This window comes from Cervus elaphus, chromosome 19 (assembly GCF_910594005.1).
Source record: "Cervus elaphus chromosome 19, mCerEla1.1, whole genome shotgun sequence".
Classification (NCBI taxonomy): Eukaryota; Metazoa; Chordata; class Mammalia; order Artiodactyla; family Cervidae; genus Cervus; species Cervus elaphus.
In genome coordinates this window covers 92,407,077-92,434,784 of record NC_057833.1, presented here as the reverse complement: position 1 = coordinate 92,434,784, position 27,708 = coordinate 92,407,077, and the positions used below count along the sequence as shown (strand labels likewise).

At 38.8% G+C, this 27,708-nt stretch overlaps 1 protein-coding gene across 2 annotated transcripts; it reads right to left on the bottom strand.

Annotated features, from left to right (window-relative positions):
* Positions 1-4,959: 4,959 nt before the first annotated feature.
* Positions 4,960-27,369, bottom strand: DIPK2A (divergent protein kinase domain 2A). 2 transcript variants are annotated; one of them, XM_043874264.1, is made up of 5 exons: positions 22,243-22,384; positions 20,842-20,928; positions 18,508-18,594; positions 10,640-10,943; positions 4,960-7,891 (listed from the first exon to the last, which is right to left on the bottom strand). In XM_043874264.1, the coding sequence occupies exons 4-5, from the start codon at positions 10,884-10,886 to the stop codon at positions 7,560-7,562; spliced, it is 579 nt and encodes a 192-aa protein (XP_043730199.1). In that variant the 5' UTR covers positions 10,887-10,943; positions 18,508-18,594; positions 20,842-20,928; positions 22,243-22,384; the 3' UTR covers positions 4,960-7,559. The 2 variants fall into 2 exon arrangements, with proteins under 2 accessions (XP_043730199.1, XP_043730198.1); XM_043874263.1 differs by lacking the exons at positions 18,508-18,594; positions 20,842-20,928; positions 22,243-22,384 and adding an exon at positions 26,025-27,369.
* Positions 27,370-27,708: the final 339 nt, after the last annotated feature.

The following is a 27,708-nucleotide window of genomic DNA, read 5'->3' as shown; positions in this document are numbered from 1 at the left end:
TTTAATCCTTGAATGAAGCCTCTTCTTTCTCTCTGGGCAAACCATCAATGTTTGTTATTACCATGTACTTGTATAGAACTTTACAGCTTACAAAGTATTTTCCCATACATTACTGCATCTGGCCAGTAAACCTGTAGAAAGAGCCGGAGAGGACAGTCTGTGTTTGTTTAATGTGAACGCTATCTCATAGATGTTAAATAATCTGTCCAGGAGAACAACTGGCAAAGTGTCAAGGAAGATATTCAAACTCTCTGAGAAACATCTAAGTATACATTTTTAGCAGTTCAGAGATGTCTATCTCTCTTTTTCATGGCCTTTTCTCAGATGACATCAGAGAAATTATTTTTCCACGGGGGATGTGTGTTAAGCGTATGAGATATCTATTTGTGGCTTTAGCAACAGCAAATGACTTTTTAAATGAGAATATTAGTTTCAGAGGAAGACAAGAATTATACTCAAAACTTCATTACGTCTTAAGAGTACACCCGTATCGTTAACTAGTTTAAAACCAAAATCTGCCTGTAACTTCTCCTAATTGCTACCTTATTCCACTTCCCCAAAATTTGAAAATAATTTATGGCTGAAAAATATTATATAAAAGGAACACAATAATATACTGTCCCAGTAATAGTAGAAAAAAATCAAAGTAACTCAAAAATATTGGCATTGATTTAAAAAAATTCTGCAAGATTGACTTTTAGAATTGTTGATGAGACAATTGAAAACACACCTTTCAAAGTCTCAGAAAATAATTTGGAGTGGGTGTGTTTTTCTCACCATTCCCTCCTCACCAACACAATATTACCAAGTGATTATTTTTAAAAATGTAGATAACCTACATGGGAAGTCCTTAGAAGACTGTAAGTATAATTAAGTGAATACATTTTACAAAAAACTAAAACCAATAATCAATGTCTTTAAGTATAAAAATTAAAAAATGTAAAAACATGAGACCAGTCAGTGTCATTGGAGGGCCACTTTGTTCCAGGATTAAAGTGAAATAAGCAGAGTATAGCTTCTGCTTGTTCTGTCTTCATCTAAAAGCCTATAGGTGACCCCTCAGGATTTTGTTACCTAAACACCCGAGATAAACATCTAAAAGGAAAGCTAAAATTAACTCCCAGGACTGACTGCATAACGTTGAGCTTATTTTTAATGGTTTGTCACCTTACAAGGCAGACCTTATATATTCTTAGAACCTGGAGTATAAGACATGATGTACAGTTTCAAGTTATCTATAGGAAAAAGTGAAAAGAAAAACAAAAAAAAACCTTGAAAAGCTGAGGTAGGTCCCAGAGACAGAATGTTGTCAGCTTACCAAAAAAAAAAAAAAGCCCAAGAGAGTTGCAAGTTGTTTTATTTGGGGTAAAATAGAGACTATAGGCCAGGAGACTGCATTTCAGATAGCTCTGAGAAACTGCTCCAAAGAGGCAGGGGGAAGGTCAGTACATATGTTGATTTGCTGAAGGGGAAATACATCAATAGGGTACATATTTTTTGCAGGTTTCTGTTAGTCACGATGGACAACTGTCATCATGGACTTTAGTGCTTTTCTAGATATGAGGTGATATAAGAATTAGGCTCATAAAATGGGCTCCTGAAAATATCTGAAGACCTGTCCTGACAGTTTTCTCCTCTCCACTCTGAATTCCTTTCAGGGGTTGTTGAAAATCAGCAGTTGCAGAAGCACGTGATTTAATCCTTGTAGAGGTAGATGGCAAGTGCTGGTTTATAGTTGACAATATATTAGTAAACTCTTGTTGGCAAGAGTAATCTAAGTAATCTATATAGATCTATGAGAGGTCTAACATTTCAAGGTCAAAGCAAAAAAGATCTTACCCTTTTCTCTTTCTACTCTTCTCCCTAAGTCTCTCTCCTAACCCTAATGTCTTTTTTTTTTTAACCTTGCATCTTAACTTGGATTTCTTCTCCTTGCCCTCACAAAACTTTCCCTCCACTAATTAAAAATTGAGAACACATGTAAATGTTCTATGAAATTATATTTATATGGTCATCTTCAACTATATGCTTCTGGTTCTTAAAAGTTGCAACACAGTATAGCAGGGCTTCCCAGGTGGCTCAGTGGTAAAGAATCCACCTGCCAATGAAGAGAGACACGAGAGACGCGGGTTTGATCCCTGGGTCAGGGAGATCCCCTGGAGGAGAAAAAAGCAGCCCACTAACAGTTTGCCTAGACTTCCCTGGTAGCTCAGCTGGTCAAAGAATCCGCCTGCAATGCAGGAGACCCCAGTTTGATTCCTGAGTTGGGAAGGTCCCCTGGAGAAGGGATAGGCTACCCACTCCACCATTCATGGGCTTCCCTGGTGGCTCATATGGTAAAGAATCCACCTGCAATGTGGGAGACCTGGGTTCAGTCCCTGAGTTGGGAAGATCCCCTAGAGAAGGACATGGCAACCGACTTCAGTATCTTGCCCAGAGAATCCCATGGATAAAGGAGCCTAGCAGGCTACGGTCCAAAGGGTCGCAAAGTCAGACATGACTGGAAAACCAAGCACAGCAACAGTTTGCCTGGAAAAGTCCATGAGCAGAGGAGCCTAGTGGGCTGTGGTCCATGGGTCACAAAGAGTCAGACACAACTAAGCAAATGAGCACACGCATTGCAGAGAGAACGCTGAAGTCAACCAGAAAATCAACGGCGAGCCCTAGATCTGCCACTATTTTTGTGACAGGGGCAAATAACTTCAAAAGGAAGAGAACTAAAATGTCTTTATTCAAAATTTAGATATATAGCTCACTTAGCATAGTTTCGGAGAAGGCAATGGCACCCCACTCCAGTACTTTTTTTTTTCCATTTATTTTTATTAGTTGGAGGCTAATTACTTTACAATATTGTAGTGGTTTTTGCCATACATTGACATGAATCAGCCATGGAGTTACATGTATTCCCCATCCCGATCCCCCCTCCCACCTCCCTCTCCACCCGATCCCTCTGGGTCTTCCCAGTGCACCAGCCCCGAGCACTTGCCTCATGCATCCCACCTGGGCTGGTGATCTGTTTCACCCTTGATAGAAAGACAAAGACCCACTCCAGTACTCTTGCCTGGAAAATCCCATGGATGGAGGAGCCTGGTAGGCTGCAGGCCATGGGGTCGCTAAGAGTCAGACACAACTAAGCGTCTTCTTTCACTTTTCACTTTTATGCATTGGAGAAGGAAATGGCAACCCACTCCAGTGTTCTTGCCTGGAGAACCCCAGGGATGGGGGAGCCTGGTGGGCTGCTGTCTATGGGGTCGCACAGAGTCGGACACGACTGAAGCGATTTAGCAACAGCAGCAGCAGTTTCATGGTTTTTCCACAAAATAAAGCAAGCACAAAATTAAAAGTGAATGCGATTACTCAAGACATCCATCCACCTTATTGTTCAGTTGTTCAAATTTATGTTTCCACTTTAAAATAGATTTGTTCAAATCAGGATACAAAGGTGCTATCTGCATTTACTTTGTGTCACTTAAGTCTCTTTTAACTTAAAGGGTCCCCCTCCCTTTTCCTGCAATTTGTTAACAAGGCCAAGACATTTATCCTGTAGAAGTATCCCTATTCTGGATTTTGTTGATTGTATTCCTATGGTGTTCTGTAACATGTTCCTTTGTGCTCTGTATTTCCTATTAATGGACAGAGCTGGAGGTTTGATCAGATTCAGGCTCTTTTTCCCCCGTCAAGACACTTCATAGATGGTGCAGGGCACTTTGAATTGAATTGTATTATAAGGCACATCATGGAGATTAACCAATGAGTTCATCAGGTGCTGCCATTTCATCCAAAGCTCCTCATCAGCATTTCAATTAATAGCTTCAGCAGCCACTGATAAGCACTGCCTGCTGCTGCTGCTAAGTCACTTCAGTCGTGTCCGACTCTGTGCGACCCCATAGACGGCAGCCCGCCAGGCTCCCCCGTCCCGGGGATTCTCCAGGCAAGAACACTGGAGTGGGTTGCCATTTCCTTCTCTAACGCAGGAAAGTGAAGAGTGAAAGTAAAGTCGCTCAGTCGTGTCCGACTCTTTGCGACCCCATGGACTGCAGCCCACCAGGCTCCTCCGTCCATGGGGTTTTCCAGGCAAGAGCACTGGAGTGGGGTGCCATTGCCTTCTCCAAGCACTGCCTAGCTCTTGCCAATTTATTAGGAATTTTAAAATGGTGATATTCTAATACTTAGTCTCCATATATTAACTACAATAATTCTATAAATTCTTCCCCCTCAATTATTTGATTATCCTGGGATAAGGCAGTATAAATTCTTCTTTCTCTTCAGATTTCCAGCTTTCAGAATAATTCCTCAACATCTTTCCAAAGGTAACTGAGTTGGTTTGTTTTCTTTTTGCCCTCTTTTATCATTCTGAATGCCTAAGTTACATATTTAATACATTTCATTTCAGTTATTCTTAATGAACATCAAAGTACTCCACATATATCACCAGTTGTTTAGAATCCCTCATTGGATTTTGGGTTTCTGAGAAAACATCTTCAAGTTTCTGAAAGCTCTCTTGCTTTGGCAATACTTAGGTATTAATTTTTCCGATGTGAAATTTTTGTTGGGAGGAGAAAGTGCCTAAGTGCACGTATGAATAAATGATCTCTCTCAAAATAAGCTGGGGCAAGCAGGTTGGGGTACAGATAAAACAAGTTTGGCCATCCATTGCTAACTTCTGAAATCAGTATAAGCACAGTTTATTATTGTTCCTTGTATCATTTGCTTGTATACATTTGAAAAATTCCATAATGAAGCTTTTAATTTCATTTTAGCAGTAAAACTGTAAAGTCACCAACTACTACAGAAAAACAGAAGACAAACATACCGTAAGTCTAGCTCACACCCAACCAGATAGTTTCTCAAAATTATATCAAAGTACATGCAAGAGAAAAAAAAAACCCTTATCTATATTATCTCACTTGACATTCAAGAAAAAGTTGTATATTTGAAGTTAAGAGATAGTCTGAAAAGTGTGATTCTTAAAGTATTCTTTATTAAGATTATTAAAAGTTGTAGAAACAACTTTATATTATAAAGGCACAGGGAGACAGTTCTGATAAAATATTCAAATTAAACAGTAACTTACAGTACAAAAGACAATTTTAATGCACATACAAACCCCAAATGTCTGATTCAAAAATATTTTACTGTGTCTATTAATGGGCAATGATTAAAAATATAAATTGCTACTGTATAATAAATATCTGATAGTGAACATCTTGATAGCAAAGTGAACAAAATATTTATTGCTTTTCACATATATATTTTTCCCTGTAATTTAAAACTCCTAATTCTTTTATTATCTTCTCCTCAACTTTTCCAAAGATAAAAGAAATCCCACATAATCTCACAGGGGAAATGGCAGTTATCAAAAACCACCTCAAGGAGCAATCACTGCTGGCGCTGTTTTCTCTCCTCCTGCTCTGCGATCACGGCCGCCCTTCCAAAAAGTAAGATCTATGTCTGCTAAACAGTAAGACAACTGCTCTAATGACTGGCATTCTAAGGTTCGAAATGAATACTTCTACAAATATAAAAGGTGCTTCATTTTGAAACGTGTCTTTTTTTTGAAGTTTTGGGCAAGAGGCGAATGTCTGACAAGTAATTTTACCTACTCCCCTCAAAAGTTTTCCAAAGCTGTAAAAAGTCAGCTTGTAAAATTTCCAGCACTTGAATATTTCTTTGAGGGCTAGTTGGCATATGTAATGTACTGACGTATAAAAATTAACATAATGCAGTGTATTTTGTAATGAAGAGATCTTACCCTTCTTCCAGTTTTTAAACTGGGATTAACTTTATTGATTTCCTCCTGCTCTTTCTTTAGCAACCGTTATAGATAGTACAGGTAGAACTTCCATCACAACAGTAAAAGAACATGAAAGCAACGTCCTAATGAATGCTATTTCAACTTAAGAAATATCCACATTAAAGTCTTTGATAATCAATGTAAAGTTACTTAACCATATGTCATGTTCAGACCAGTGTGTAGCAGCTAGTAATGCACCTGGCACAGAGTTGATGCTCAATAAATAGTTGCTGAGTGAATGAAAAAGAAAAGCTTGGCTTTGGTTGTGCATACTTTAATCATGTTCTGATTAGAATAAGATCAGTCTAGAACTAAATACTGCACACTACATCAAACTTTGCTGTAAACAAAAGTTACGATTTCAAACAGAAAAATATCACCTACGTTAGCTTTAGCCAATTTATATATACATATATTTTAACTGTAAAAAACAGCCGGGAGAAATTTCACACATTTGTTAATTTTTATCCACATACTTAAATTTGATTTTGTTGATGGTTAACAATTGGGAAATGAAGACCAAATTGGACAGAATGGCTAAACCTGTCTGCTTTATAGTTAGAATTACTAGTCCATCAATAAATAAAACGTTATGATGCCAGATTAAACTCAAACAATGACTACCACGCTGATTTTTGCAAAACTATCACACTGAAGTTACAAAAATGTAACTTAAGTTATATATGTTTGGAAGCAGTAGCACAATTTTTCAACATTAAAGAATAACCAGGAAGATATGAATTTAATAATGACATACTCAAAGTATTGGAAGTAGGATAGTAAGAATAAGTAGGTGACCAATTTTAAAATCTAGGACTAGGTCTAATATTTCTTTGGCATATGCATTACTATCCTGGACAAGTTAGCATTTAAAAAATACTGTTTATTTTTTCCTCTCAATTAAATTAACATCAAGGTATAGATTGCTAGTATACTCTTAAAGCATTTTAAAGGACAAAAATGACATTTTGCAACATATGCCAAAGTTCATATTAAGTGTACAGTTATAATTTATTGGCATAGAGGGATGTAACTGTTAAATAACCTTAAATGATCTCATGCAATGGTGAAACCACAGAAAGTAGGAAGAAATATAAGTATTTACACAATAAAATATTCAGTTTTCTGAAAACTGAATTCTGTTTTTTCAAAAAAAAAAAAACACAGTAAACCTGGGAATCCTAACGGTAAATATGTACCACATAGCCCTGAATGAAAACTAGCCCAACTGTAAATGAACACCTATAGTAACCTGAATGTGTAAAAATTTAATAAAAAACATAAAAATGGAAGAGGAAAAAAAAAAAAAACAAAACCCTATACACCAGAAGGAAAAAGTAGCCTATAAAACAGGCCAATTTAACTTGATATTCAAAGTAAATAAAAGAGATTCACAAAATCATGACAGTAATGCAAACTAAGTCAAGTACCAAGTACCCTTTGATACACAAGCCAATATAACTATCAGACTCATTTCCAATAGCTTAACAATACTCATTAATCCAGTCAGGCATTCAGGGGCTGAAGCAGTCAATGAGAGCTCAAGCCTCCAAAGTTTAAGAACAAACTTATCTGCAGAAGCATCGTGTGATTTTTGAAATCATGTCTTATTTTGGTGGATGTTAACATAAGATCTGTCAGTGCAAGTTTATCATCCATTTGGAAGTATTACTTCCAAATTCCATTTTTCCAGATAGTTTTTGGTAGTTTTCCTTTTAGCCAGTGCTATGTAAATGAAGAAAAGCAAAGACAAGTTCACCGTAGACTACCTCACATTGTTACTTAATTGTGCTAGATATTCGCGCAGTTCTTTCGCAGCCTGGAATCTGCCATAGCGCTTCTTTGGGTTGGCGCACTCATCCAGCAAGGCCTCGAGGCGGCCATCTTTGGCAATTTCACTTGGCGGATCATGGAGGAGTCCTCCAGAAGTGCCACGCCAGGTGGCATGTCTGGATAAGAGGTTCTGACAAACAGCATAATAATTGTGGTCCACAGTGGCTCGAGCACAAAGAATTTCTTTTGAAAATGATAAGCAAGCCTCCTTATCACAGTCATCAAATTTGCTTTCATACCATACATCCCAATTTTCAGGCTTATCTGTGAAAAGGGAAAGAAGAAGAAAGAGAAAAATACGTTTTAGAAGACTTTTCATTGTTTCCCGAAATGTAACATTTGACTAATGAACACAGTTATGTTGGTTCTTAAAACTATATTACATTAAACATTTAAATATATTAATTTCTACAAAAACACTTATGAGGAGTCCACCAAGGCAGGGGAGAAGGATCAGACAAGGTCCCTACATACTAAAGACCAAAGGGCTCAGCTTAGAGTGAAACTCTCCATGATACAAGAAAGGGCCACACACAAGTCTGACATGGTGCTACATGAGTACAGAGGAAGCAGCATCTGTGCCTGGGACTGCAGAAAGCTGCACAGAGAACAACTGATTTAGGTTTTGAAAGATAAACAAGTCTGAAAAGAGGGAAAACAGCATGCTAGCCCCAGGGTACGGTATGTACAAAGGCATGGATCTAAGGGGTTGGCCCAGCCGGTACGGGAAATAATAAATTCATTGTGGCTACAGCATGAAGACAGGTGACTGGGGAGGAGGCACAGACAATGCTAGAGGAATAGGCTGCATCTCCGGTGGTCAGGACCATGATCTGTCTAATAGAAATGTGACTCTGGGCTGAAGACTGGAGGTGCCGGGATGATGACAACAACTAAAGAAGGTCCAGGAGAAAAAGTCAGATTGCAGAAACACTTGATACAAAAATTAACAGTGAGCTCCGAGGTTCTAACTGGATGACAAAGTAGACACTATTAACATAATATTAATATTTTATACATACAGAGTAATATAAAGTAGCTGTGAGGTATTCACTGGAAAGGTTCATTCAAGAAACTAAAAGGCCACTGTAGCTGAAGCATTAAGGGCACTGCAGTTATGTTAAAAACGAAGCAGAACAGGGCCAAGTCACATAGATTATTCTCTGGTAAAGTGTATGAATTGTACTTGACAAACCACTGGAAGTCAACACAAGCATTAAGGAAGGGAGTGCTAAGATCAGATTTATGTTTTGAAAAAGGAACTACCTGAGTAGAAGGAAACCAAAGGAGGAAATAATTTCAGAAAGCTGTTACTAATCAGTCACTCACAAATTTGCCAATTGGGTGACTGCAAATAGTAACGTGATCTTCTAAGTCAGGTTTAATGGGCTGAGAAATGCATGGAAGCTGAGGAAGTAGAGAAAGGCAATAAGCAACTTTTAAAAATAGAGGGAAAGCAGGAAAGAATCTTATGCATACTTGTTTATGGGAAAGTAAGAAAAACTAGATTTTAAGAAGGTGGGTGGGAAGTTGAAGAAACTAACTGATGCAAAAAGTTCCCAATGAAGGATCTATTTTGTCTGAAAAAAATAAATGTGTATCACTTTTACTAGTTTGGATGATAAAGGGAAGGACATTAAAGGAGTTGCCACAACAAAACCACAATTTCCCTGTAAAGGTCATTTACTAGAAAGAGTTAAGAAAAGAGGGTGAATAAATAAATACAGCTTTTTGCAAAGTGTCTATTTAGCCAACTCTACCATGAGACATTTGAAAAGAATACGCCAGAGCTAAAAAAGCACTGGAGCAACGCTCACCGTATGAAATGCAAAAATACAGAAACTATACTGTATTCATCCAAGGTCAGGAATTAATTGGTACAAAATTGTAACATGTATTCCAGGAATGTTCACGTTAAAAAAAAATTTTTTTTTACAAAAAAATTATTTTTACACATACTGGAATAATAATGTTGCACAGTTTAGGCAAGTCACAGAACTCTGTGTATATCTTAAAAAAAAAAAAAAACTGAACACTTAAAAAAAAAAAAAGCACAGTTTAAGCTTCCACAAATGTATAAAGAGGTTAAGTGGGTAATGATGTACTCCAGAACGGGGCATCCACTCCCTGTGAAAGGATCTGCATGGCAGATAAGAAAGAATCAGAAAGTAGTTTTGTGAGTATGGAATCAGAACAGGGCATTGAGAAAAATCAAGTATTTAACAAGATAAGCCGAGATAATGTAAAATGTGTCAACCTAATACATTGCTGTTACATTCACTGCATTCCACAGGTGCCACAAACTTTTGGTCTCTTCATCAACAGACCCACATGACAGGAGGGGATTAAAAATACAAGGTTTTTACCATGGAACAACCCTTCAGTTTCTTTCACTAAATACATTAGTTATAGAACCACACAGGCTTTGTCCTTGAAACTAAAATTCCTATGACAATTTTCAAAACACTTTAGACATTCTGCCCACCTATCCAGTGAAGAGCTCATAAATAAATGAAAGCAAAGTTTAATGTGAAACCAAAGTTAGAGATCTGCAGCGCTCGGAATCATCTACATGGTTAAAAAGGAAAAAAAGAATCACTGGAGGGACCTCACAGAAAAACGAAACACAGAATACCACTGTAAGAGAATGCATAGAAAAACAGACTCCACAAAAGCAGTATAGTCTCTCTGGTAGCCTTTAACTAAATAAAAACTTAATTCTGGATTACAGTCCTAAACCACAGCACACAGCAGACGGTATGAAAAAGACATGTACACACACACACCCCCCACACACAGCACATCTGGGTCCATTTGAACATGAACTATGTTTTACTATATATGGGCAAACTGTGATTAAGAGTACAACTCTAATAAATCAGTATTTGTTTACCAGTCAAATAAAACAAAGAAAGATGCAAGGTTGCTTTCTAAGGAGGAAGTTTTAAAAATCTGCTTCCTATAAATGTAAACAACTGACATAGAAAAAAAATCTGCAAGTTACATACTTACTTTGTCTGATTAACCTTTTGTCAGCAACCAAAACATTTTCAGCATCCACAATGATTACCTTCCCATCTCTAGGACCAACAGCAAAATTGTCAAAGCTGACGTCCAGGAGGTAGAGTGCAAATTCAAAGTCATTGTTTGTGAGCTGCTCTGCTATTTCCATTAATTGCCAAGCGAGGTCGACTCGTTTCTCCCATGGTGCATTAAAGTAACTCCACAGTTCCTCTCCAACATAATTTACAGCTACCATTCTTCCACAAGCTCCGAGATATTTTGCAAATGGCCAACCTTCATCAGATGGAAAACTCTACGAAAGAATCATCTTTATTACAAGACATTCTGGTGAGGATATACTAGGTCTATCCCCAGATTATCACAATAGAGATTTCTGCTAGGCATGAGCTTGCATTTTCTTGTTATATTCAATAGTTCAAAAGAGAAACTTTTTTTTTTAATTGAGGCATAATTAATTTAAAATGTGATGTTAATTTCTGTTATACAGCAAAGTGATTCAGTTATATGTATATATACATTCTTTTTAAAAAATATTCTTTCCCATTATGGTTTATCTCAGGATATTGAATACAGTTCCCTGTGCTACACAGTAGCATCGTGTTATTTATCCAATTCTATATTTAATAGTTTGCATCCGCTAAGTCCAAGTTCACCCCTACCCTTCCCCCCTTTGGCAAACACAAGTCTGTTCTCTAGGTCTGTGAGTAACTTTCTTTCTTAACTCATACCATTACTATGGACTTGAAACTTTTTAATAGACTACCTCACATTATAAAGCTAAAGTCAGTCTTGCTTATCGAAATCTCAGAATCAAACCAATCAACAAAACACAAGACGCCTTCTTTATTACCAGATCTAAAAGTACAGATGCTTTCTTTTATCTTTTTGACTCATGTACGTACAATCAACCAAAACTTTCTTTTGAATGAACAGGACTGCACACCTATTAGCCAGCAAGTGTTACCAGGCATCAGGCACTCTGTTATGCCGGCAGGAAGAGTGAACTACAGTCTCTCAAACAGAAATTTTAGAAGACAAATACCAAACAAATAACTATGAGTGCAATTAAGCATTAGTTACTAAAAAATGGTTCTGGTCCTGAGAGAGTATTTAATAGGGACTTCATCTAGTGCAGAAGCAGGCAGGAGAGGAATGCAGAGAAAGATTCTTGGGAAATGTCTTCTAATCTGTACCCACAGGTTGGTAAAGAGCAGTCTGGTAACCCACAATGCAATCTCCACTCCAAGTATCTCTCATGCCAAGTTAGCCTTGCTTCCCTTTCCAATGTCACCATATTGTCTATTCACCTTAAATCCAACTTCAAAATTATTTATTCTCCTGATCTTGCCAAGATTTTCTAATGGATTTTTTTAACTACTAGGGAGATTAACATCCTAAAACAAAAGTCTTCCAGGATTATGAACAAGTTATTTCCAACCTAAGTAAAATGGCAGGCTTCTTCTAAAGCATTCTGTAGTACTGTAACACCCAGCTACAAGCTGAGCAAAGAGCAAAGGGTGGGAAGTAATGCAACAACTTCTGGAAGATCACGTGACCAGAGGTGTTTTTAAAGAGCTATTTTTCAGAATAGTGAAGTGAAAGTCACTCAGTCATGTCCAATTCTTTGTGACCCCATGGACTATACAATATACAAGTCCATGGAATTCTCCAGGCCAGAACACTGGAGTGGGCAGCCGTTTCCTTCTCCAGGGGATCTTCCCAACCCAGGGATCAAACCCAGGTCTCCCACATTGCAGGCAGATTCTTTACCAGCTGAGCCACTAGGGAAGCTCTTTCAGTATAGTCCCTTTCCTTGAATTAGAGGAAGAAATCATGCAGATGATATTTACACAGATTGCAGGGGAAACAAACCAAAACACTATAGAATATAAATATAAATATAGCCCATGTCTATTGCTAAAAATTGAACAATCTACATAAGAGCCAGAGATGAGACTCTTCTGGGAACACAAGAAAAGTAGGTGGGTGATATTAATTTTACTCTGAGCTTTTATAAAATTGACAAAACTCAGTAACACTCTTACTTTAAAACTTTTATCAACTTTAAAACAAAAGATTTATAGATGCCTTCATCCATAATTGCCTATTTTCATTTGTGCTTCCTTTTAACTCTATCAATGTAGAATAACTGTATTTGTTCTTTGTATGTATACCTTTTCCATTTAAATTTCAATATCTGCAGTTTTGTCATATATTAATTAGGTAAATTAAAAATTTAGATATGCTAGTATGAATCTTTAAATATAGTAAATTAATTAATTCAATTTTATTCACAGACAATATCTGATTCTTTAGTAATTAGAGGAAAGTACATTTTTGATCTTATCTGAGATTTTAAAACTTCTTGTGGGCACTGGGGAAAGTGACAGATTGCTCATTTCCAATGTGACATGCAAAAACTGCTGACCATACGTTATTTTCAGCTTTTCCTCCCAACTTAAAATACCTCCATAAACTTGAAAATTTATAGGCAAAATGATTACAAAAGATTTAACTATTTCTCAGAAGTATTCATGTATAAAATCTGATATATAAAACAAAAGCACTGAAAATAACTAAGTATGTGAGATTATATAGTTTTGCAGTGCAAAAAATAAAGAACTCCTCCACAAACACTATTGGTATATTATTCACATGCCATATTGTCAAACAGATACAAACATATCTTTGTGAAACTAAAATGGTCTTTGACAACAGGAGAAAAGGGAACCCTGCCAACATCTGCACATGTACAAATGCCTCCTTGTTTTTGGAACCTTTCCAAGTGAACGACAGTCAAATATATACCTCATTACTCAAGTCTCTCATGGAAGAGAATAAAATATATGAACAAATGTCATATTGAGCAACTTTATATTCATACAGCAATTTCTGACAATGTTAAATGAAATCATGTTATGCCTCATTTTAAGAAGAGCACAATTCTTTCATATAATTTGCTACCAAATCTTTTGGAAGAACTTTAACAAATGAATTCATATCACTTGCTCATATGAAAAGAGCTTTTCATTGAATAACCAAAAGTTATACTTCATTAATAAGAACAGAATTCTACTAAACATTCTATTAAAAATGCTCCAACGAAGCCAAAATATTTATAATTTGTATTTAAAACAATCTGGCATAGAATCAAATGTACCATGAGCAAGCAGAGTTTGAGAGACAAAAATTTTCAGATGTTACCACTTGGATTTATTAAATATATCAAGCAATAAGAAACAGAACATCTTACTTCCTGATTACCAAACTCCCACAGTGCATAAAACACAGTAGCTAGGATAAGAAGTATACTGCTGAGGTCCACTTTTTTTTTTCTTTAAACAAAACCTTAAAAATCTGCCCATTGTGCTAGGCAGATTTTCAAACTGCCTAACACAACAGGCACACATTTCAAGTACCTTGAAATAAAATGTGTGTTTCATTTTTATTTTACTTTTTGTTGATGTATAGGTGATTTACAATATTATGTTAGTTTCTATTGTACAGCACAGCGATTTGAGTTTTCATTCTTTTCCCTTATAGGTTATTTCAAAATATTGAGTATAGTTCCCTATGCTAGAGTAGGTTCTTGTTGGTTATCTAGTTATATATAGCAGTGAGTTTATGTTAATCCCAACCTCCTAATTTATCTCCCACCCACTTCCCTTTTGGTAATCATAAATCTGTTTTCAAAAGTGTACAAGTCTCTGTTTTTGAAGTAAGCTCATCTGTATCCTTTTTTTTTTTTTAAGATTCCACATATAAACAATATTAATATGATTTGACTTTGTCTTGCTTACTTCACTTAGTATGATCATCTCTGGGTCCATCTCTGTCGCTGCAAATGCCATTAGTTCATTCTTTTTATGGCTGAGTAATATCACGTTGTGTATATATACCACATCTTCTTGATCCATTCATCTGTAGGTGGATATTTAGGTTGCTTCCATATCTTGGTTATTCTAAATAGTGCCGCAAGGAACCGTAGGATACATGTATATTTTGGAATTATGGTTTTCTTTGGATATATGCCTCGGAGCAGGATTGCAGAACCATATGGTAACTCTTCCCTGGTAGCTTCCCACATGGGCTTCCCTGGTGGCTCAGTTGGTAGAGAATCTGCCCACAATGCAGGAGACCTGGGTTCAATCCCTGGGTCAGGAAGACCCCCTGGAGAAAGGAATGGCAACCCACTCCAGTGTTCTTGCCTAGAGAATTCCACAGACAGAAGAGCCTGGTGGGCTAGAGACCATGGGGTCTCAAAGAATCAGACATGACTGAGCAACTAACACTTTTACTTTCTTTCATGGCAACTCTATTTTCAGTTTTTTAAGGAACCTCCATACTGTCCTCCATAGTGGTTGCACCAATTTATACTCCCACCAACAGCGTAGGAGGGTTCCCCATTCTTCTCACACTCTCCAGCATTTATTATTTGTGGACTATTTGATGACAGTCATTCTGACCAGTGTGGGGTGCTAAGTCATTACAGCTGTGATTTGATTTTTTTCTAGCAGGGGTGCTGAGCATCTTTTCATGTGCCTTTTGGCCATCTGTTTGTCTTCTTTGGAGAAATATCTGCTTAGATCTTCTGTCCATTTTTTGATGGGGTTGTTTGTTTTTTGATCTTGAGCTGTCTGAGAAAATGTGTGTATTTTACAGGATTATTTACTAGTGAAAAAATGCATACAAATACTTTTCATCTGAAAGGGAGTCTTTAAACCTAGAATGGTTTAAATTCTAACTGGATTGGAGGCACTCCAATTAATTGTTCAGGGTTTTTCATCAGGTTTGAATATGTCATACAGTATGCAAAGTTATAACTAAGTATTAGTTTAAGATTACACAAAATGGTTAAAAAACATATTTATTACTCTATTATTGCTTTTTTTTTACATTAAGTGGGTGACCACCCAAAGAAAAAGTTTTGAGTATTACTACCAATGTAATAATTAAAAATGGAAATTTAAGTATCAAGTCAAAAATGCTTAACTCTAAGATTTAAAGCAACATTAAATGCTTTCACTGTTAATTAACAGTATTTTGAATATGAAACCTAAGATATATCATCATGTCTAGGTATCTTTAACTTAAAATCAAGGTTTCAGAAACTACTAGGATCATCTTCATTTTATGAGAAAATAAAATACATACAATCAATATAGTAAAGAGACAATTCAGATATTTTCTATTCTTTAAGATACATAATATAAAATTTCTATATTTAAAGGGTAAAACAGGGTATAAGCAGAATAGACTTGAAATCACTAGTCTACCTTCTAAGTTCCACCTTTACCTCTGCATCTCACTAGCTGTGTGAGGGTGGCAAAGTCAAAACTTTTTAGCGCTTTAGTCTCTTTGTAAAACTGGAATAATACTTGCCCCCTATTCATCAGGGCCATCAAAGGGAAAAAAGTATGAAATGCTAAACTGCAAAAAGGCTCAGTGCTATGAGAGATGTCTAGTGATATACAAGCACTAAATACATAGAAGATTTAAAACTTGGTAGTATGTATATACATAAACACAGAATTGTAATTTGATTTTCATTTATAATAGGTAAGTACCACAAAGTAAATTCTAAACGCTGACATATCTATCACATCTCTTGATCAAAACCAAAAGTCACAACGCTTTGTGGACTTTTCATGTGACCAAATGGGATGTGCAATCTAAAAATTCTAGAGTTGGAGGGTACTCAAGTTTTAAATACAGTTCAACTTTATCAGCATATACCTTAAGTGAGTTGCCTCAAGTCACAAAAGTAGTGGGGCTTCCCTAGTGGCTCGTGGTGAAGAATCCTCCTGCCAACGCAGGAGCCACAAAACACATGGGAACTGCAGGTTTGATCCCTGGGTCGGGAAGATCCCCCGGAGGAGGAAACGGTAACCCACTCCAGGACTCTTGCTGGGATAATCCCATGGACAGAGAAGCCTGGCAGGCTACAGTCTATGAGCTCACAAAGAGCTGGACATGACTGAGCATGCATACATACACACACGCAACTATTAAGAGGTGAAGTCAGGCTAATATAATCGCTTGATCCCAACATCCCTGTTTCAGAAGTTTTCAGATTTTGGAAAGGTGACAATACGTGTGTTTCACACTCATTACGCAATGCTTCAAGGGCTTTGGGATAGCACCTACGAGAAAACCTTTCGCTGCAAAAATACCATAAGCTTACTCATCCCAAGTTGGATAAAGCACATACATTACCTCATGTGTTTTCACATTTGTTTTTTAACTTGACAAGGCCTATTTTTCTTCGCGTTTTAAATTTGGAATTGCAGATACGGTCAACTCACATCTCACTGACTACTACAAGAAGCTGGAGTAAAAGGCAATGAGTTACTGTGGAGAAAATCTTGAATTAAAAAAATCCTGTATCAAGCCTAACTCCATCAGAAATGCTAAGAAAGAGTTGCAAATAAAACATAATCCTGTTCTTAGGAAGGCTTTTTAGCCTGAGTTGGGAAGATGATTAGAAACATATAAATGATAAATTCTGGAATTTGTTACAAATCACAGGAAGGTACAGAAGATGTTGAGAAAGAAGAACAGGGACCTATTTTAAATTGTATAGTAAAAGACAGCCTCTCTAAGGAAGTGCTACTTAGGGAGAGCTCTAAATGCTGAGCATAATATCACATAGACTGGGGATGAGGCAGTAAGAATGTTGGAGGAATATGTTAGAGCCAGAAACTGTCTTCTCAGAACTGAAAGGAAAAAAAAAAAAAAAAAAAGGCCAAAGAAGCTGCAGTGAAATGAGGAGGCAATGGGTTCTGAAGAGGGAGGCAGAGATCAGGTCACCTTGGGAATTACAGAGTAAAATACAAACTCTCCAACACAGTCTACATGCCATGAAAAAACCAAACGTGTCAAATCTTAAACATTCAGAAACATCTTATTTACTGGAATTAATCAATATCCTGTGGTATATAACGTTATTCTGAAAAACAAGTTTTTACAATATCATCCTTTAATCAACAGCCACTGTCCTACCACATTAATTAGATAATTTTATTCTATTATATCAGAATACAGTCCTGAAAAAAGGAGACACAGGATGTGTAAGTAAAACTGATAAAAAAATATGAAGTCAACTCTAAAATGTTCATGTTCTATTATCTTTTACTCTCTTTACATGACCAAAAGTGGGATTTGCACACTAAGTTTAAAAGATAATTTAATACAAAAAATATAAAATATTTTATAGCCATTATCTCACAACATGCCATTAAAAAGAACATAACTTTGCAGTTTGCCTAAAAAGGAAATGTGTTACATGACTGCAAGACTGATTTTTTTTTTTAAAGGAGAAAATTCCTAGTAAAAAGACAATGACTTGAAAAAAACTCATAAATAATCAAACATATAGTCTAAAAATCTAGTTACAGGTTTCCTAAAGAATTGGCATTTCTACTCATACACACAATTTAAACTTGAGATCATTTCTAGAGAGTAAATTATCAAAAGCATAGAAAATGCTTAGAGGTTCAATCTGAGCTTCAAAATTACTTTTAAAAGCCAAAATTTGAACAAAATCCCATTGTAGTAATGCATGTTATAACAGCTGTTATTAGAGATTAGTCAAATGTTCTGGTGACAGACTAATGTGTTCACAGTTTTGTGAACTGTCTAGAGGGGGAATACAGTAAAATTACTGGAATGATTTAATGGTTACCTAATTTTTGCTAAAATTTCTTTAAGACCTCAACTTCTTAATTTATACCACCAAATAGTGGCCAAAATCCATTGCAAAGACTGTAGAATCTTAGTAATCTCAAGATTTTCAAGTCACAGGATATGTTCCATTTATTTCACTAAATAATTTTCTGAATGCCATTTCCACCCACCTAGAATTCCAACAATATTAAGCAATGTCTTGAAAATAGCAAGGTTGTGTTATTTCACTGAATATCGCGTCCAACAGCTAGCTGTATCTAAAATAAGAAACTCATGTCAAAACACATCAATAACAAAAAAAATCTACCAAGTTAAATAGAAACAACTCATCTTTTAGAATAAATATCTTAAGAAATACTCTTCCATACCACAAAAAAAAAAGGGGGGGGGGAGAAGAAACCAAAATTGCTTGGCCACAAGTTTTAAATATATATTTACTACTCTCAACTAACCTCATGAGAACTAGCAACTGTGATCCATGGTTTTTTTTTTTTTTTTTTTTTGATCCATGTTTTTAAGTTGAAAGATATACCTGGAAACACTATACTCAAATACTTATTTCTAATAAACTGTCAAATAATGGGGGAAAAAAGGTATAAGCAGCTTCTTTTGGACCCAATAACCTAAGAAGGCTACTTTATACTTTCTTTAGTCAAAATCTGATTTCTTTAATCTGTCAATAAAAAAGTACTAACTTCTCCTCTTCCCTTTAAAACACAAACTGAATTAATACAGCCCTTCAGAAGTATAACATAGTATCTGCTAGGAGCATAGTATCTCTCTGCATTAAATACCTGGTGCCTGGTTTTGAATGTGTATTCCTTTGTCTTAAATTTAATATAACCAAAACAAAACTCTTGGTTCTCCCTCCCCCAAAGCCATTCCTTCTCTGGGCTTCCTCAGCAGTAGTTGCTTAGACCAAAACCCTGGGGATATCCTTTATGTTTCTTTCTCCCATACAGTAACATTCCCATCATCAAGTCCTATCAGGTATTTCTCCAAAACATACTATGTCTAACTGCTTTTCATAACCGCCACTGCAACCACCTTAATACATACCAAGCTTTCTCCCACAAACAGGGCAAAAGCCTTTGATTCCTTAAACCATTCTCCACAAAGCACGCCCTGCTAAAAACACATTTATTGTTTCCTATTGCTCTGAAAACAAAATTCTAAACTCGTTAAGCATGTTTACAAGGTCACACAGAATATGGACCTTGTCTACTTCTATGATCCTGTGTTCTACCAGGCTTTTCTACTCCCACGCTTGACCCTTCTTTGGAACCTCTAAATTTGCCCTCAGAACTCTGTACCACCGGCTTTTTCTCATCATTCACACCTCAACTAAAATGTCACTCTTAAATTCTGACCACTGAATTTAAAATTGTATCCCCAATCCAATTCTCCATTATAGGAGTCTGCTTTGTTCTTTTATAGTATGTAAAATCTAAGATTACCTTGCTCTTCATTTGTGTGCTGCCTATACCTAATGCCCCAGAAAGCAAAGAATCCGCAATTGTGCCCTGGCCTGTCATCTTTAGCACAGAGGTCAGTTCCCAGTACTACTTGTCAATGCCACACAATTCCTGTCAGATCTCCCTCAGATAACACATTTTTTGAGGTTCCGTCTCAGAGTCTAAGAATGCCAAGAAAAACCTTGACTTAACCTCTATTTTAAAAATTATTTACTAATGTACCAAATAGAATTATTAACTTTATGACTTACAGAGAAAAGTTGAACTATTTGGTTTATATTACTGAATCCTTATGAAAACTATGTTTATACAATAGTCAGCAACATATGGGACAAATCCTTAGCGCCCTTTTAATTACTATTCCAAAAAAAACTACAGCCTCAAGCAGCAGCTACATAGGTATTTTGAGGTATATATGTATATGTAAAGATGGTGACATTTAAACATTTGCCATGGGAAGAGTAAAATTTATATATTTCTAAGACACATGTCATGGTGTACTAAGGAACTTTACTCGTCTAAAAATGAAACAGGCTGATGTGCAAAGTAATAATATACTGTAAAAAACTTTACAAGTAAAGCTATTTTACATATTATCTGAATAATCCTCTCCTTTAAAACAATTCATTGGATAAGTATTAACATCCTCACTTTACCCATTTAAAAACTCAGGGTCTGAACCATCAAGTGACTTGCTCATTGCCACCCTACAACTTTGTGGTGGTCTAGAATGCTATTTCAGTACTGCCGTCACCACACGTCCTGGTCCCTATGGGCATAATCCCATTTATCCTCAGGACTCAATTCCTCTGTAAAATTCTCCCTGGTATCCACTCTGATGAAGGTACACTTAGACTTCCCTCCCTAAATGAGTCATCTGACAGGATGCACAGTATCTTTATTGGTAGGGCTAATTATGCTATACTGATTGTAATTAGTCATTTATATATCTGCCTCCTACACACAGCTAAGCTACTTGCTGCCTAGAAAGGCCTTTTCAATCCAAATGCCTTCTAACAGACTATTTACCGAACAAACAAAATTCAGTTCTCCTGACTATAGTCCAGGGCTGTAAGTCCAAAGAGCTTCCAGCTGCTTCAGATAAACTCCTGTAATCTAAAAAAAAAAAAAAAAAGACATAAAACGTGGATAAAAAATTTGATTACATAATTTAAAATCTTTCAAAGTCTATGACCAGGGTGAATAACTATCCTAATTTTATGCCAAGAATTTATTGTTTTAAGACAGTTCACAATAATTTACTAAAGTTCATTATGTATAGGAAAAATGCAGGGCTTATATTCTAAGGACATATTAGTTTCAGTGTGAAAAGTAAAGAAATCATGCCAAGATTCTGTGAAGAATAAGCAACAATAACAGCAATACAGGAAGGAGCCAGAGACCAGAGGCCAAAAAATCAGAATAAAAACCATTCTGATCATTCCCTGAAAAACTGACTCCCTATTAATGTATGAGAGGAATATGTGCTGACCCATGCAATGGAAATACGAGGGAAAATAGTTCAAATATTACACGAAAAAAATATTTCTGCACTCTCAGAACTAATAATGGCCAAAAGATATGAAGATAAACAGAAGACAGGCCAGGGTATCAAATGATTTTGCTCCATTGATCTGGAAGTGGTGTTTTCCTATGGATGATCATCTGTTTCTACAATCTTTCCAAAATAAAAGTCTCCTTTCTGAGACCTGGGTTACACACAGATGTTATTTTTTTGTTTGCTCTGTTATTAAGCACAATCAAGTGTCAATAAAACCTCTGTTAAAAAGAAGAAAAACAGAAGGAAAAAAAAAAAACCAAAAACCTCTAGATATAAGCTGATTCATTTATTAGATTAAAAAGTACTCTGTTCAGTACTACCTAGCCAGAAACATCTCTGAAGCCTAAATCTGGGAGTGTGGTTACCACATCAGCAATCATTGGAAGAGAAGTAGGTGGCCCCTTAAACTCTGGTTTGAAAAGAAACTCCTGAGACAAAGTCTGGAACATCCTTTCGAGGTGCCACTGCCCCACAAGAACCTTAGCTACCCTTAGCTCCAGACTATTTTCTTTTAAAGGCAGTCTCGAATTCAGATTTGTTTTAACCTGATTTCATCTGTGTAAAAACTGGGGCTAGGAAGACAAGCTTGAAATAGGGCTAGCTAATCTGGCCTCTGACCCACATACGCTAGCAGGAATCAAGTACCAAACCTCTGACTCCCTTTTAGAAGAGCTTAAACCCACCAGTTAAGCTCAAGCTCAGAAGCAGAGTGACAACTCAGGTTGAGAGTGTAAGAGTCACAGGGTGATGAGGCTGAAAAGGAAAGGATCTAATTCAACTGTCTCATTTTAAAGATAAGTTAAAAAAAAAAAAAAGAAAGAAAAAGAGAAAAAAAAAGATAAGTAAAGGGAGCCCCACAAAAAGTTTACCAAGAGTCCAAAGTAAAAAAATCAGCGAAATGGCCATCATCTGTTTACGTCAAAAAGTGCATCTTAGTACATCTTAAAGATATATTCTTCACCAACAGAAGTTATTTTTAAGGGCAGACACAACATTCACTCCAAGTTTAATTGTAAAATTCATCCTGTAATGTAGGAATGGACTAAATTAGTGAAGTAAAGGTATGGTTGATATTCAAAAACATAGCTATTTTTAAGGTGATCCATATTCCAGACAAGCTTCAAAACTGTTAACCCAATGTATTAGATAATTAAGTTACTTTTACTTATTTAATATCTAAACACTTTCGAATTACTGAGTGCTTACTACGCATCAAGCACTATATAAAATGCTTTCCATGTATTATGTCATTTACAAGAACTGAAAGTTTAAAATCTATAGCTTAAACAATGATAGTTACATACTTTAAAAATTAAAGAAATCCTATTAAAAACATTATTTAGAAAACTTAAGACAAAATTCTGCAAATAAGACAAACTCCCACACCCTTGCCCTTAAAAAACAAAGAGCTTTCTTTCTTCTATAAATAAGACCATCTTCACTATCTCTGAGTTATAAAGTCAGGGATAACATTTTGGGCTTCAGGAAATCCAGACAGCATTTTTCTCCCTCACACACTCACAATTTTTATAAATTCAAGAATAGGTTAAGTACAAATACTGGTAAAAATTTTATCAGTAACAGAAAACATCTTGCTATCTTGCGCAATACTTCAACCTCTCATTTTCAACTATTCCAAGAATGCTGCCATACACTGTATTACAAAGTCCCTCTCTGCATTTTTCCCCATAAGATTATGGCAAACTTGTTATAAAATATACCTCTAGGTAAAGTAAAACTGTGAAGAGGAAAAGAAGGTATCAGAGTAGAAGATAAAGGTTCTAGCATTATCCTGTTGATGCTTATAATTTTTCCTTAGAGCTAGATAAGCTGCTGTAAGCTAGTAAAACTATCCAACGATGGGGAAAGAGTTATACTTCTGTATCATTTCACATTGGGAAATTTGTACTACAAATCTGCACAGCCTTACACAGATAAGTTAGGTCCATAACATATCTTGCAGACATTTAATACCATTCATGTCTCCTTTCAAGGCATAATAGAAACTCAGATTTTCTACTGTTTCTTAAAATCTGAAGAGGCAAATTGAATGGGCTAAATTCACACATACTTTTCAGTTCTTTAGTACCTTATCAAAAAGAGATTTTTAAATGTTTATTTTTGGAAGCATGTTTACTACATGGAAACTCTTGTTAAGAACAGCTTGATGAATTCAGTTTAAAATACTTTTTCTCCCAAGTAGTTAATTTTGGGGCAATATAAAAAAAAAATCTAGTTTCTCACCAACTGTCCGAAAATTCAATAAGTAGCTCCCTCTCCTGGAAAGAGAAAAAAAAGGGGGGTGTGGGGGAGTTCCTCTTTAAGCTGTAAAACACACACTTGTACTTTTAAAAATATTTTTAAAAAACACATGAATCCAAAAATATATATAAACAGAGTCAAAAGAATAAACATTCCAATGATTGACCAGTACTAAAGGCCTCAAGTCTGTATTTCACACAGCATGTAACTAGCTATAAAACTAAATCAACATTTCAATTTACAAACAGCCATGTATTTCCTCATACACTAAAAACAAACTCTTATCCTATAATCCACCTAGCCACATGGTCAAGTGACTGTCAGTAAGTTTAAATTACAAAAACATAACTGATCTTTTTATTTTTTTTTTCAAGTCGTCTATCACTAAAAATGAAAAGAGAAGAAAAAGTTTAAGGGAAGAGTTAATCAGAAAACCTATCTGACAATCTCAACTGTAAAGTAAACTGAAAATGGCAAGACAACTTCAAGCTTCAAAAACATGTGTTTCCTAAATAAAGCATTTATCTCAGTGCAAATCAAATGTCAATATTTCTCCTATTAAAATGACATATGTTTACAGAACTGCATGTACAACATTCTTAAAGTGTTAGTTCTAACATTAGCAGAATCATGATAAAAACATTTTAATATGCAGCTATCACTATAGGTGCAGAAACTGTGTATTATTAAGGTATTATCTTTACTAAATTTTTGGATCCCAGAGAATTTGACAGACTACTCAGCAAACTATATTGCTAGAGCTGTCTCCAGAGACCAAACTTGCTAACATAAACATCTATTTCTCAAAGAGAAAACGCAGCTTAAATGGAAAAAAAAAGTTTTAAATCAAAATATATGTATTAAATATGGACTTAGGCTTTAGAGGCTGACTAATTTTGTAACTACCAAACAAAGTAATTTCTTCAAGAGACGTTTAACCAGTTTTATATCCTATCTACTGATAAGAGAACAACATTTAATATACAATCTGTACTTTTTGGCCCATTACATACATCCTATGACTCCTTAAAATTTACTACAGTTTTGTTTGAGGCAAAATACTTATTTCGTGTTAAAATTATTTGGCTACATGAATCAAACGATGCTGGTTTCTTCTGGCTGAGTTGGGCAGCGAAGAACTTGAGAAAAGCAAGCCATATAAATGAATACTGGACATTCCTATACATGCACTTTAGATTAAAAAAAAAATGCAACCCAGTACAAACCTCCCATCCATTGGTGACATTCTTAGCAGCGCAGACAGGGAGTGAAGTACATCAACATTACTTGGGATTAATTTTATGTCATGTTTCCCCTGCCCCCCCCCCCCCCAACCCCTTTGTATTTGAAATACAGCACAACCGGTATGGTGAAGGAGCAAGGTAACTTTCCCTGTGGTTATCAGGAGAGATCACACCCCCCCAGTTGCAACCACTGTCCAAGGACGCCGCACTAAAGGCGAATGGGAATGTGTATAAACTCAATAACTTTCCCCAAGGTAAACACAGTTTTGAGGGATTCTGTTTTCTTTTTTGGCCGTCACCGCCAGTAATAAGATCACAGCCTATCCCCTAAGTCACGAGAGAGCCAATACGTCAACTAGGAGAGAGGTGACTCTTCTTTCCCTGTTTCTTGCCCTGGCCTAACACTTCATCTCCTCCCTGCAGCCAAATTACCAAACGAACAGAAAAGGTCACAGGTTCAGCATGAAAATGTCCGTCCTGACACCCTCGCAGTCTCAACTCCAACGTGCCTTATTTTTCCTCTTCCTAATCCCACGCAAACCACACGACTCAAGGATGAACCCCACTCCGACCATGGTCCCCATTTTCCAACCTCATCCTCCCAGTCTGGCTGTCCTGATGATGTGCCAGGTGAATGAGCTAAGGAATAAAACAAAGACAGACTTCGGGGCCGAAGTTAGGGCAGCCGGCGCGGGGTACTAAAGAGCTGAGCAAGAAACACTTGAGAAGAGAACTAAGAAAAAGGTCCAAGGGCTCGTGAGCAGCCTGCGCCGCGGAAGCGCAAGCCCCGCCAGATCAAAGCAGAAAGGCAGGGAGGGAGGAGAGAGAGCCCCAGGAAACTCGCCGAAGAGACATTTGGGGAGCGAACGAGAGACGCACACTCCCTCTGGCGTTGAAGGATCCGCGGTCGGATCGGAGATGCGCCCGCGTCCAGCTGACCAGAGCCGACTCACCCTTAGGCGGCTAGCCCTTCGCAACCCCTCACTTCGCCCGGGGTCCCCCTGCGCCGCCGCCTTCCCACGCCAGCCGCCGCGCCGCGCCGGGTCCAGACAGGGCGACCGGCGCGGGCGGGGCCGCTTCTCCCGACTCCAGTTCCCCGGGCGGCCCTCGCGGCAGGACGCTCCCAGCCGGAAGCCCGCGCCTACCTGTAGCACCAGCGGCTCGGGGTTGAAGGCCAGGGTCAGCAGCAGCTGCATACGCTCCGAGTCCTTGAGGTTGCGGAGCAGGAAGCTGCCCGAGTCCTTGGTCTCGGCATAGCGGCGCACCAGGCGGTCGAGCAGGCGCTGCGAGGGGCAGTGCACCAGGTCGGACCAGCCCTCCACCGCCTCCGGCGTGAGCAGCCGCACGTCGCCGTTAAGGCGCGCGAACTCGGTGCGGGGCATGGCCTGGAGCAGGTCGCAGCGGGGCCGGCCGGTGGCCCGCTTGCAGATACTCTGGTCGAGCTGCGCCAGCTCGCGCTGCGAGCCGAGGCGCTTGAGCACCACTCGGCGGCGGCCGCCCTCGCGGGGCTCGCCGTACTGCGCGAAGTAGACGTTCTTCACGTTGAGGAAGTCCAGCAGGCGCAGGCGGCCCCACGCCTCGAACACCACCTGCCCGTTGAGGAAGCGGCGGCACCAGCTAGTTCCGAAACACGCCGGGCACTTATTGAGCTGCAGGAAGCGCCGGTCGGCCAGCTCGTTGCGCTGCCAGGAGGCGAGCAGCGACGGCGAATGCAGCACCATCAGCACCAACAGGCTGCCCAGCGCCGCCAGCTTCAGAGAGCGGGACAGGCGGCCCAGCTTCGGGGGCACCAGGCGCCACATCCCGCCCGCCGCCCGTCCGCCAGCACCCGGAGGGCGAGGGCACCCCCGGGGCGCCCCCGCCGCGCCGAAACCCGGAGAGCGACCGGCAGGGGCCCCCGGGCGAGAGAAGGAGCAAGGCGCGGGGGCTGGGGCGGGAAGCGGAGTAGGTCTGCAAGAGAGAGACGGAGAGCGGGAAGCAGCCGACCCGAGCAGGCTGCGACTTCTCCCAGTCACTAGTCTCCACAACTCTCGAGCTCCCTCCTCCGAGCTCCCCGCCCTCCGACTCCGGCGGCACCTCCTCCAAGCCAGTCAAGTTATACAGCAGCGGGAGGAGGGAGGGAGCGCGGGGGCTCGACGGCCGCGCGCCCGCGGCCGCCGTGCGCGCACGCGCACTGCTCGCTGGGGGCGCGAGAGCTGCGGCGGAGGTGGCCGCCTGCGGGACGAGCGGGGTCTCTGAGAAGAGACAAGAAGAGACTCACGGAAGGGGAAGAGAAGCTGGAATGACTCACACCGAAAAGTAGCAACAGTGTAGGAAGGTGGGAAGGATGAGGTGCCCGCGCGTCCCTGACGCCTCACGCCCCAGTTCGTGCGCGTAGGCTCTCCGGAGGGAGGGCGAGGGGGCAGGGGGGCGGGGCTGGCGGGGCGGAGCTAGCGCGCTGCCGAGACAGCGTCAGCGTGGGCTCCCGGGGGCGGCTTTGGGGGGGGGGGAGGGTTGCTCCCCGGGGCGGAGCTCGAGCTTTTGGAGGCGGGGTAAACCCGCGAGCTCCTGTAGTGAAATTATTTAATACTTTTCGTAACAGTTATTCTTTTCTGATTGTTGCCTTTTACTGGGACCTGTTTTTTGCCATTGTGGAAACAGTCCCCTTAGGGGAAAAAAATAAAGGAGCCGCAGAAGCCTATTGCAAGCCCCTGCCCTCCGCACGACGCGCCCGGGGTGGAGGCCGAGTAGGCGGGGCGGTGTGCTCTCCCGGCCTTACACGGGTGGGGGCGCGCGCCCGGGGGCGGGGCGAGGCGAGGCCGCGGCGGGAGCTCGCCTCCCCCGGTCCCG

Excerpts from the sequence above, each read along its gene's own strand:
- DIPK2A (XM_043874263.1), bottom strand. The coding sequence starts at position 26,681 with ATGTGGCGCCTGGTGCCCCCGAAGCTGGGCCGCCTGTCCCGCTCTCTG. Across the intron at positions 10,944-26,024 it reads CCGAGCCGCTGGTGCTACAG|AGTTTTCCATCTGATGAAGG; the intron begins GTAGGCGCGGGC and ends ATTCTTTCGTAG. Across the intron at positions 7,892-10,639 it reads CAAAAGGTTAATCAGACAAA|ATAAGCCTGAAAATTGGGAT; the intron begins GTAAGTATGTAA and ends CCCTTTTCACAG.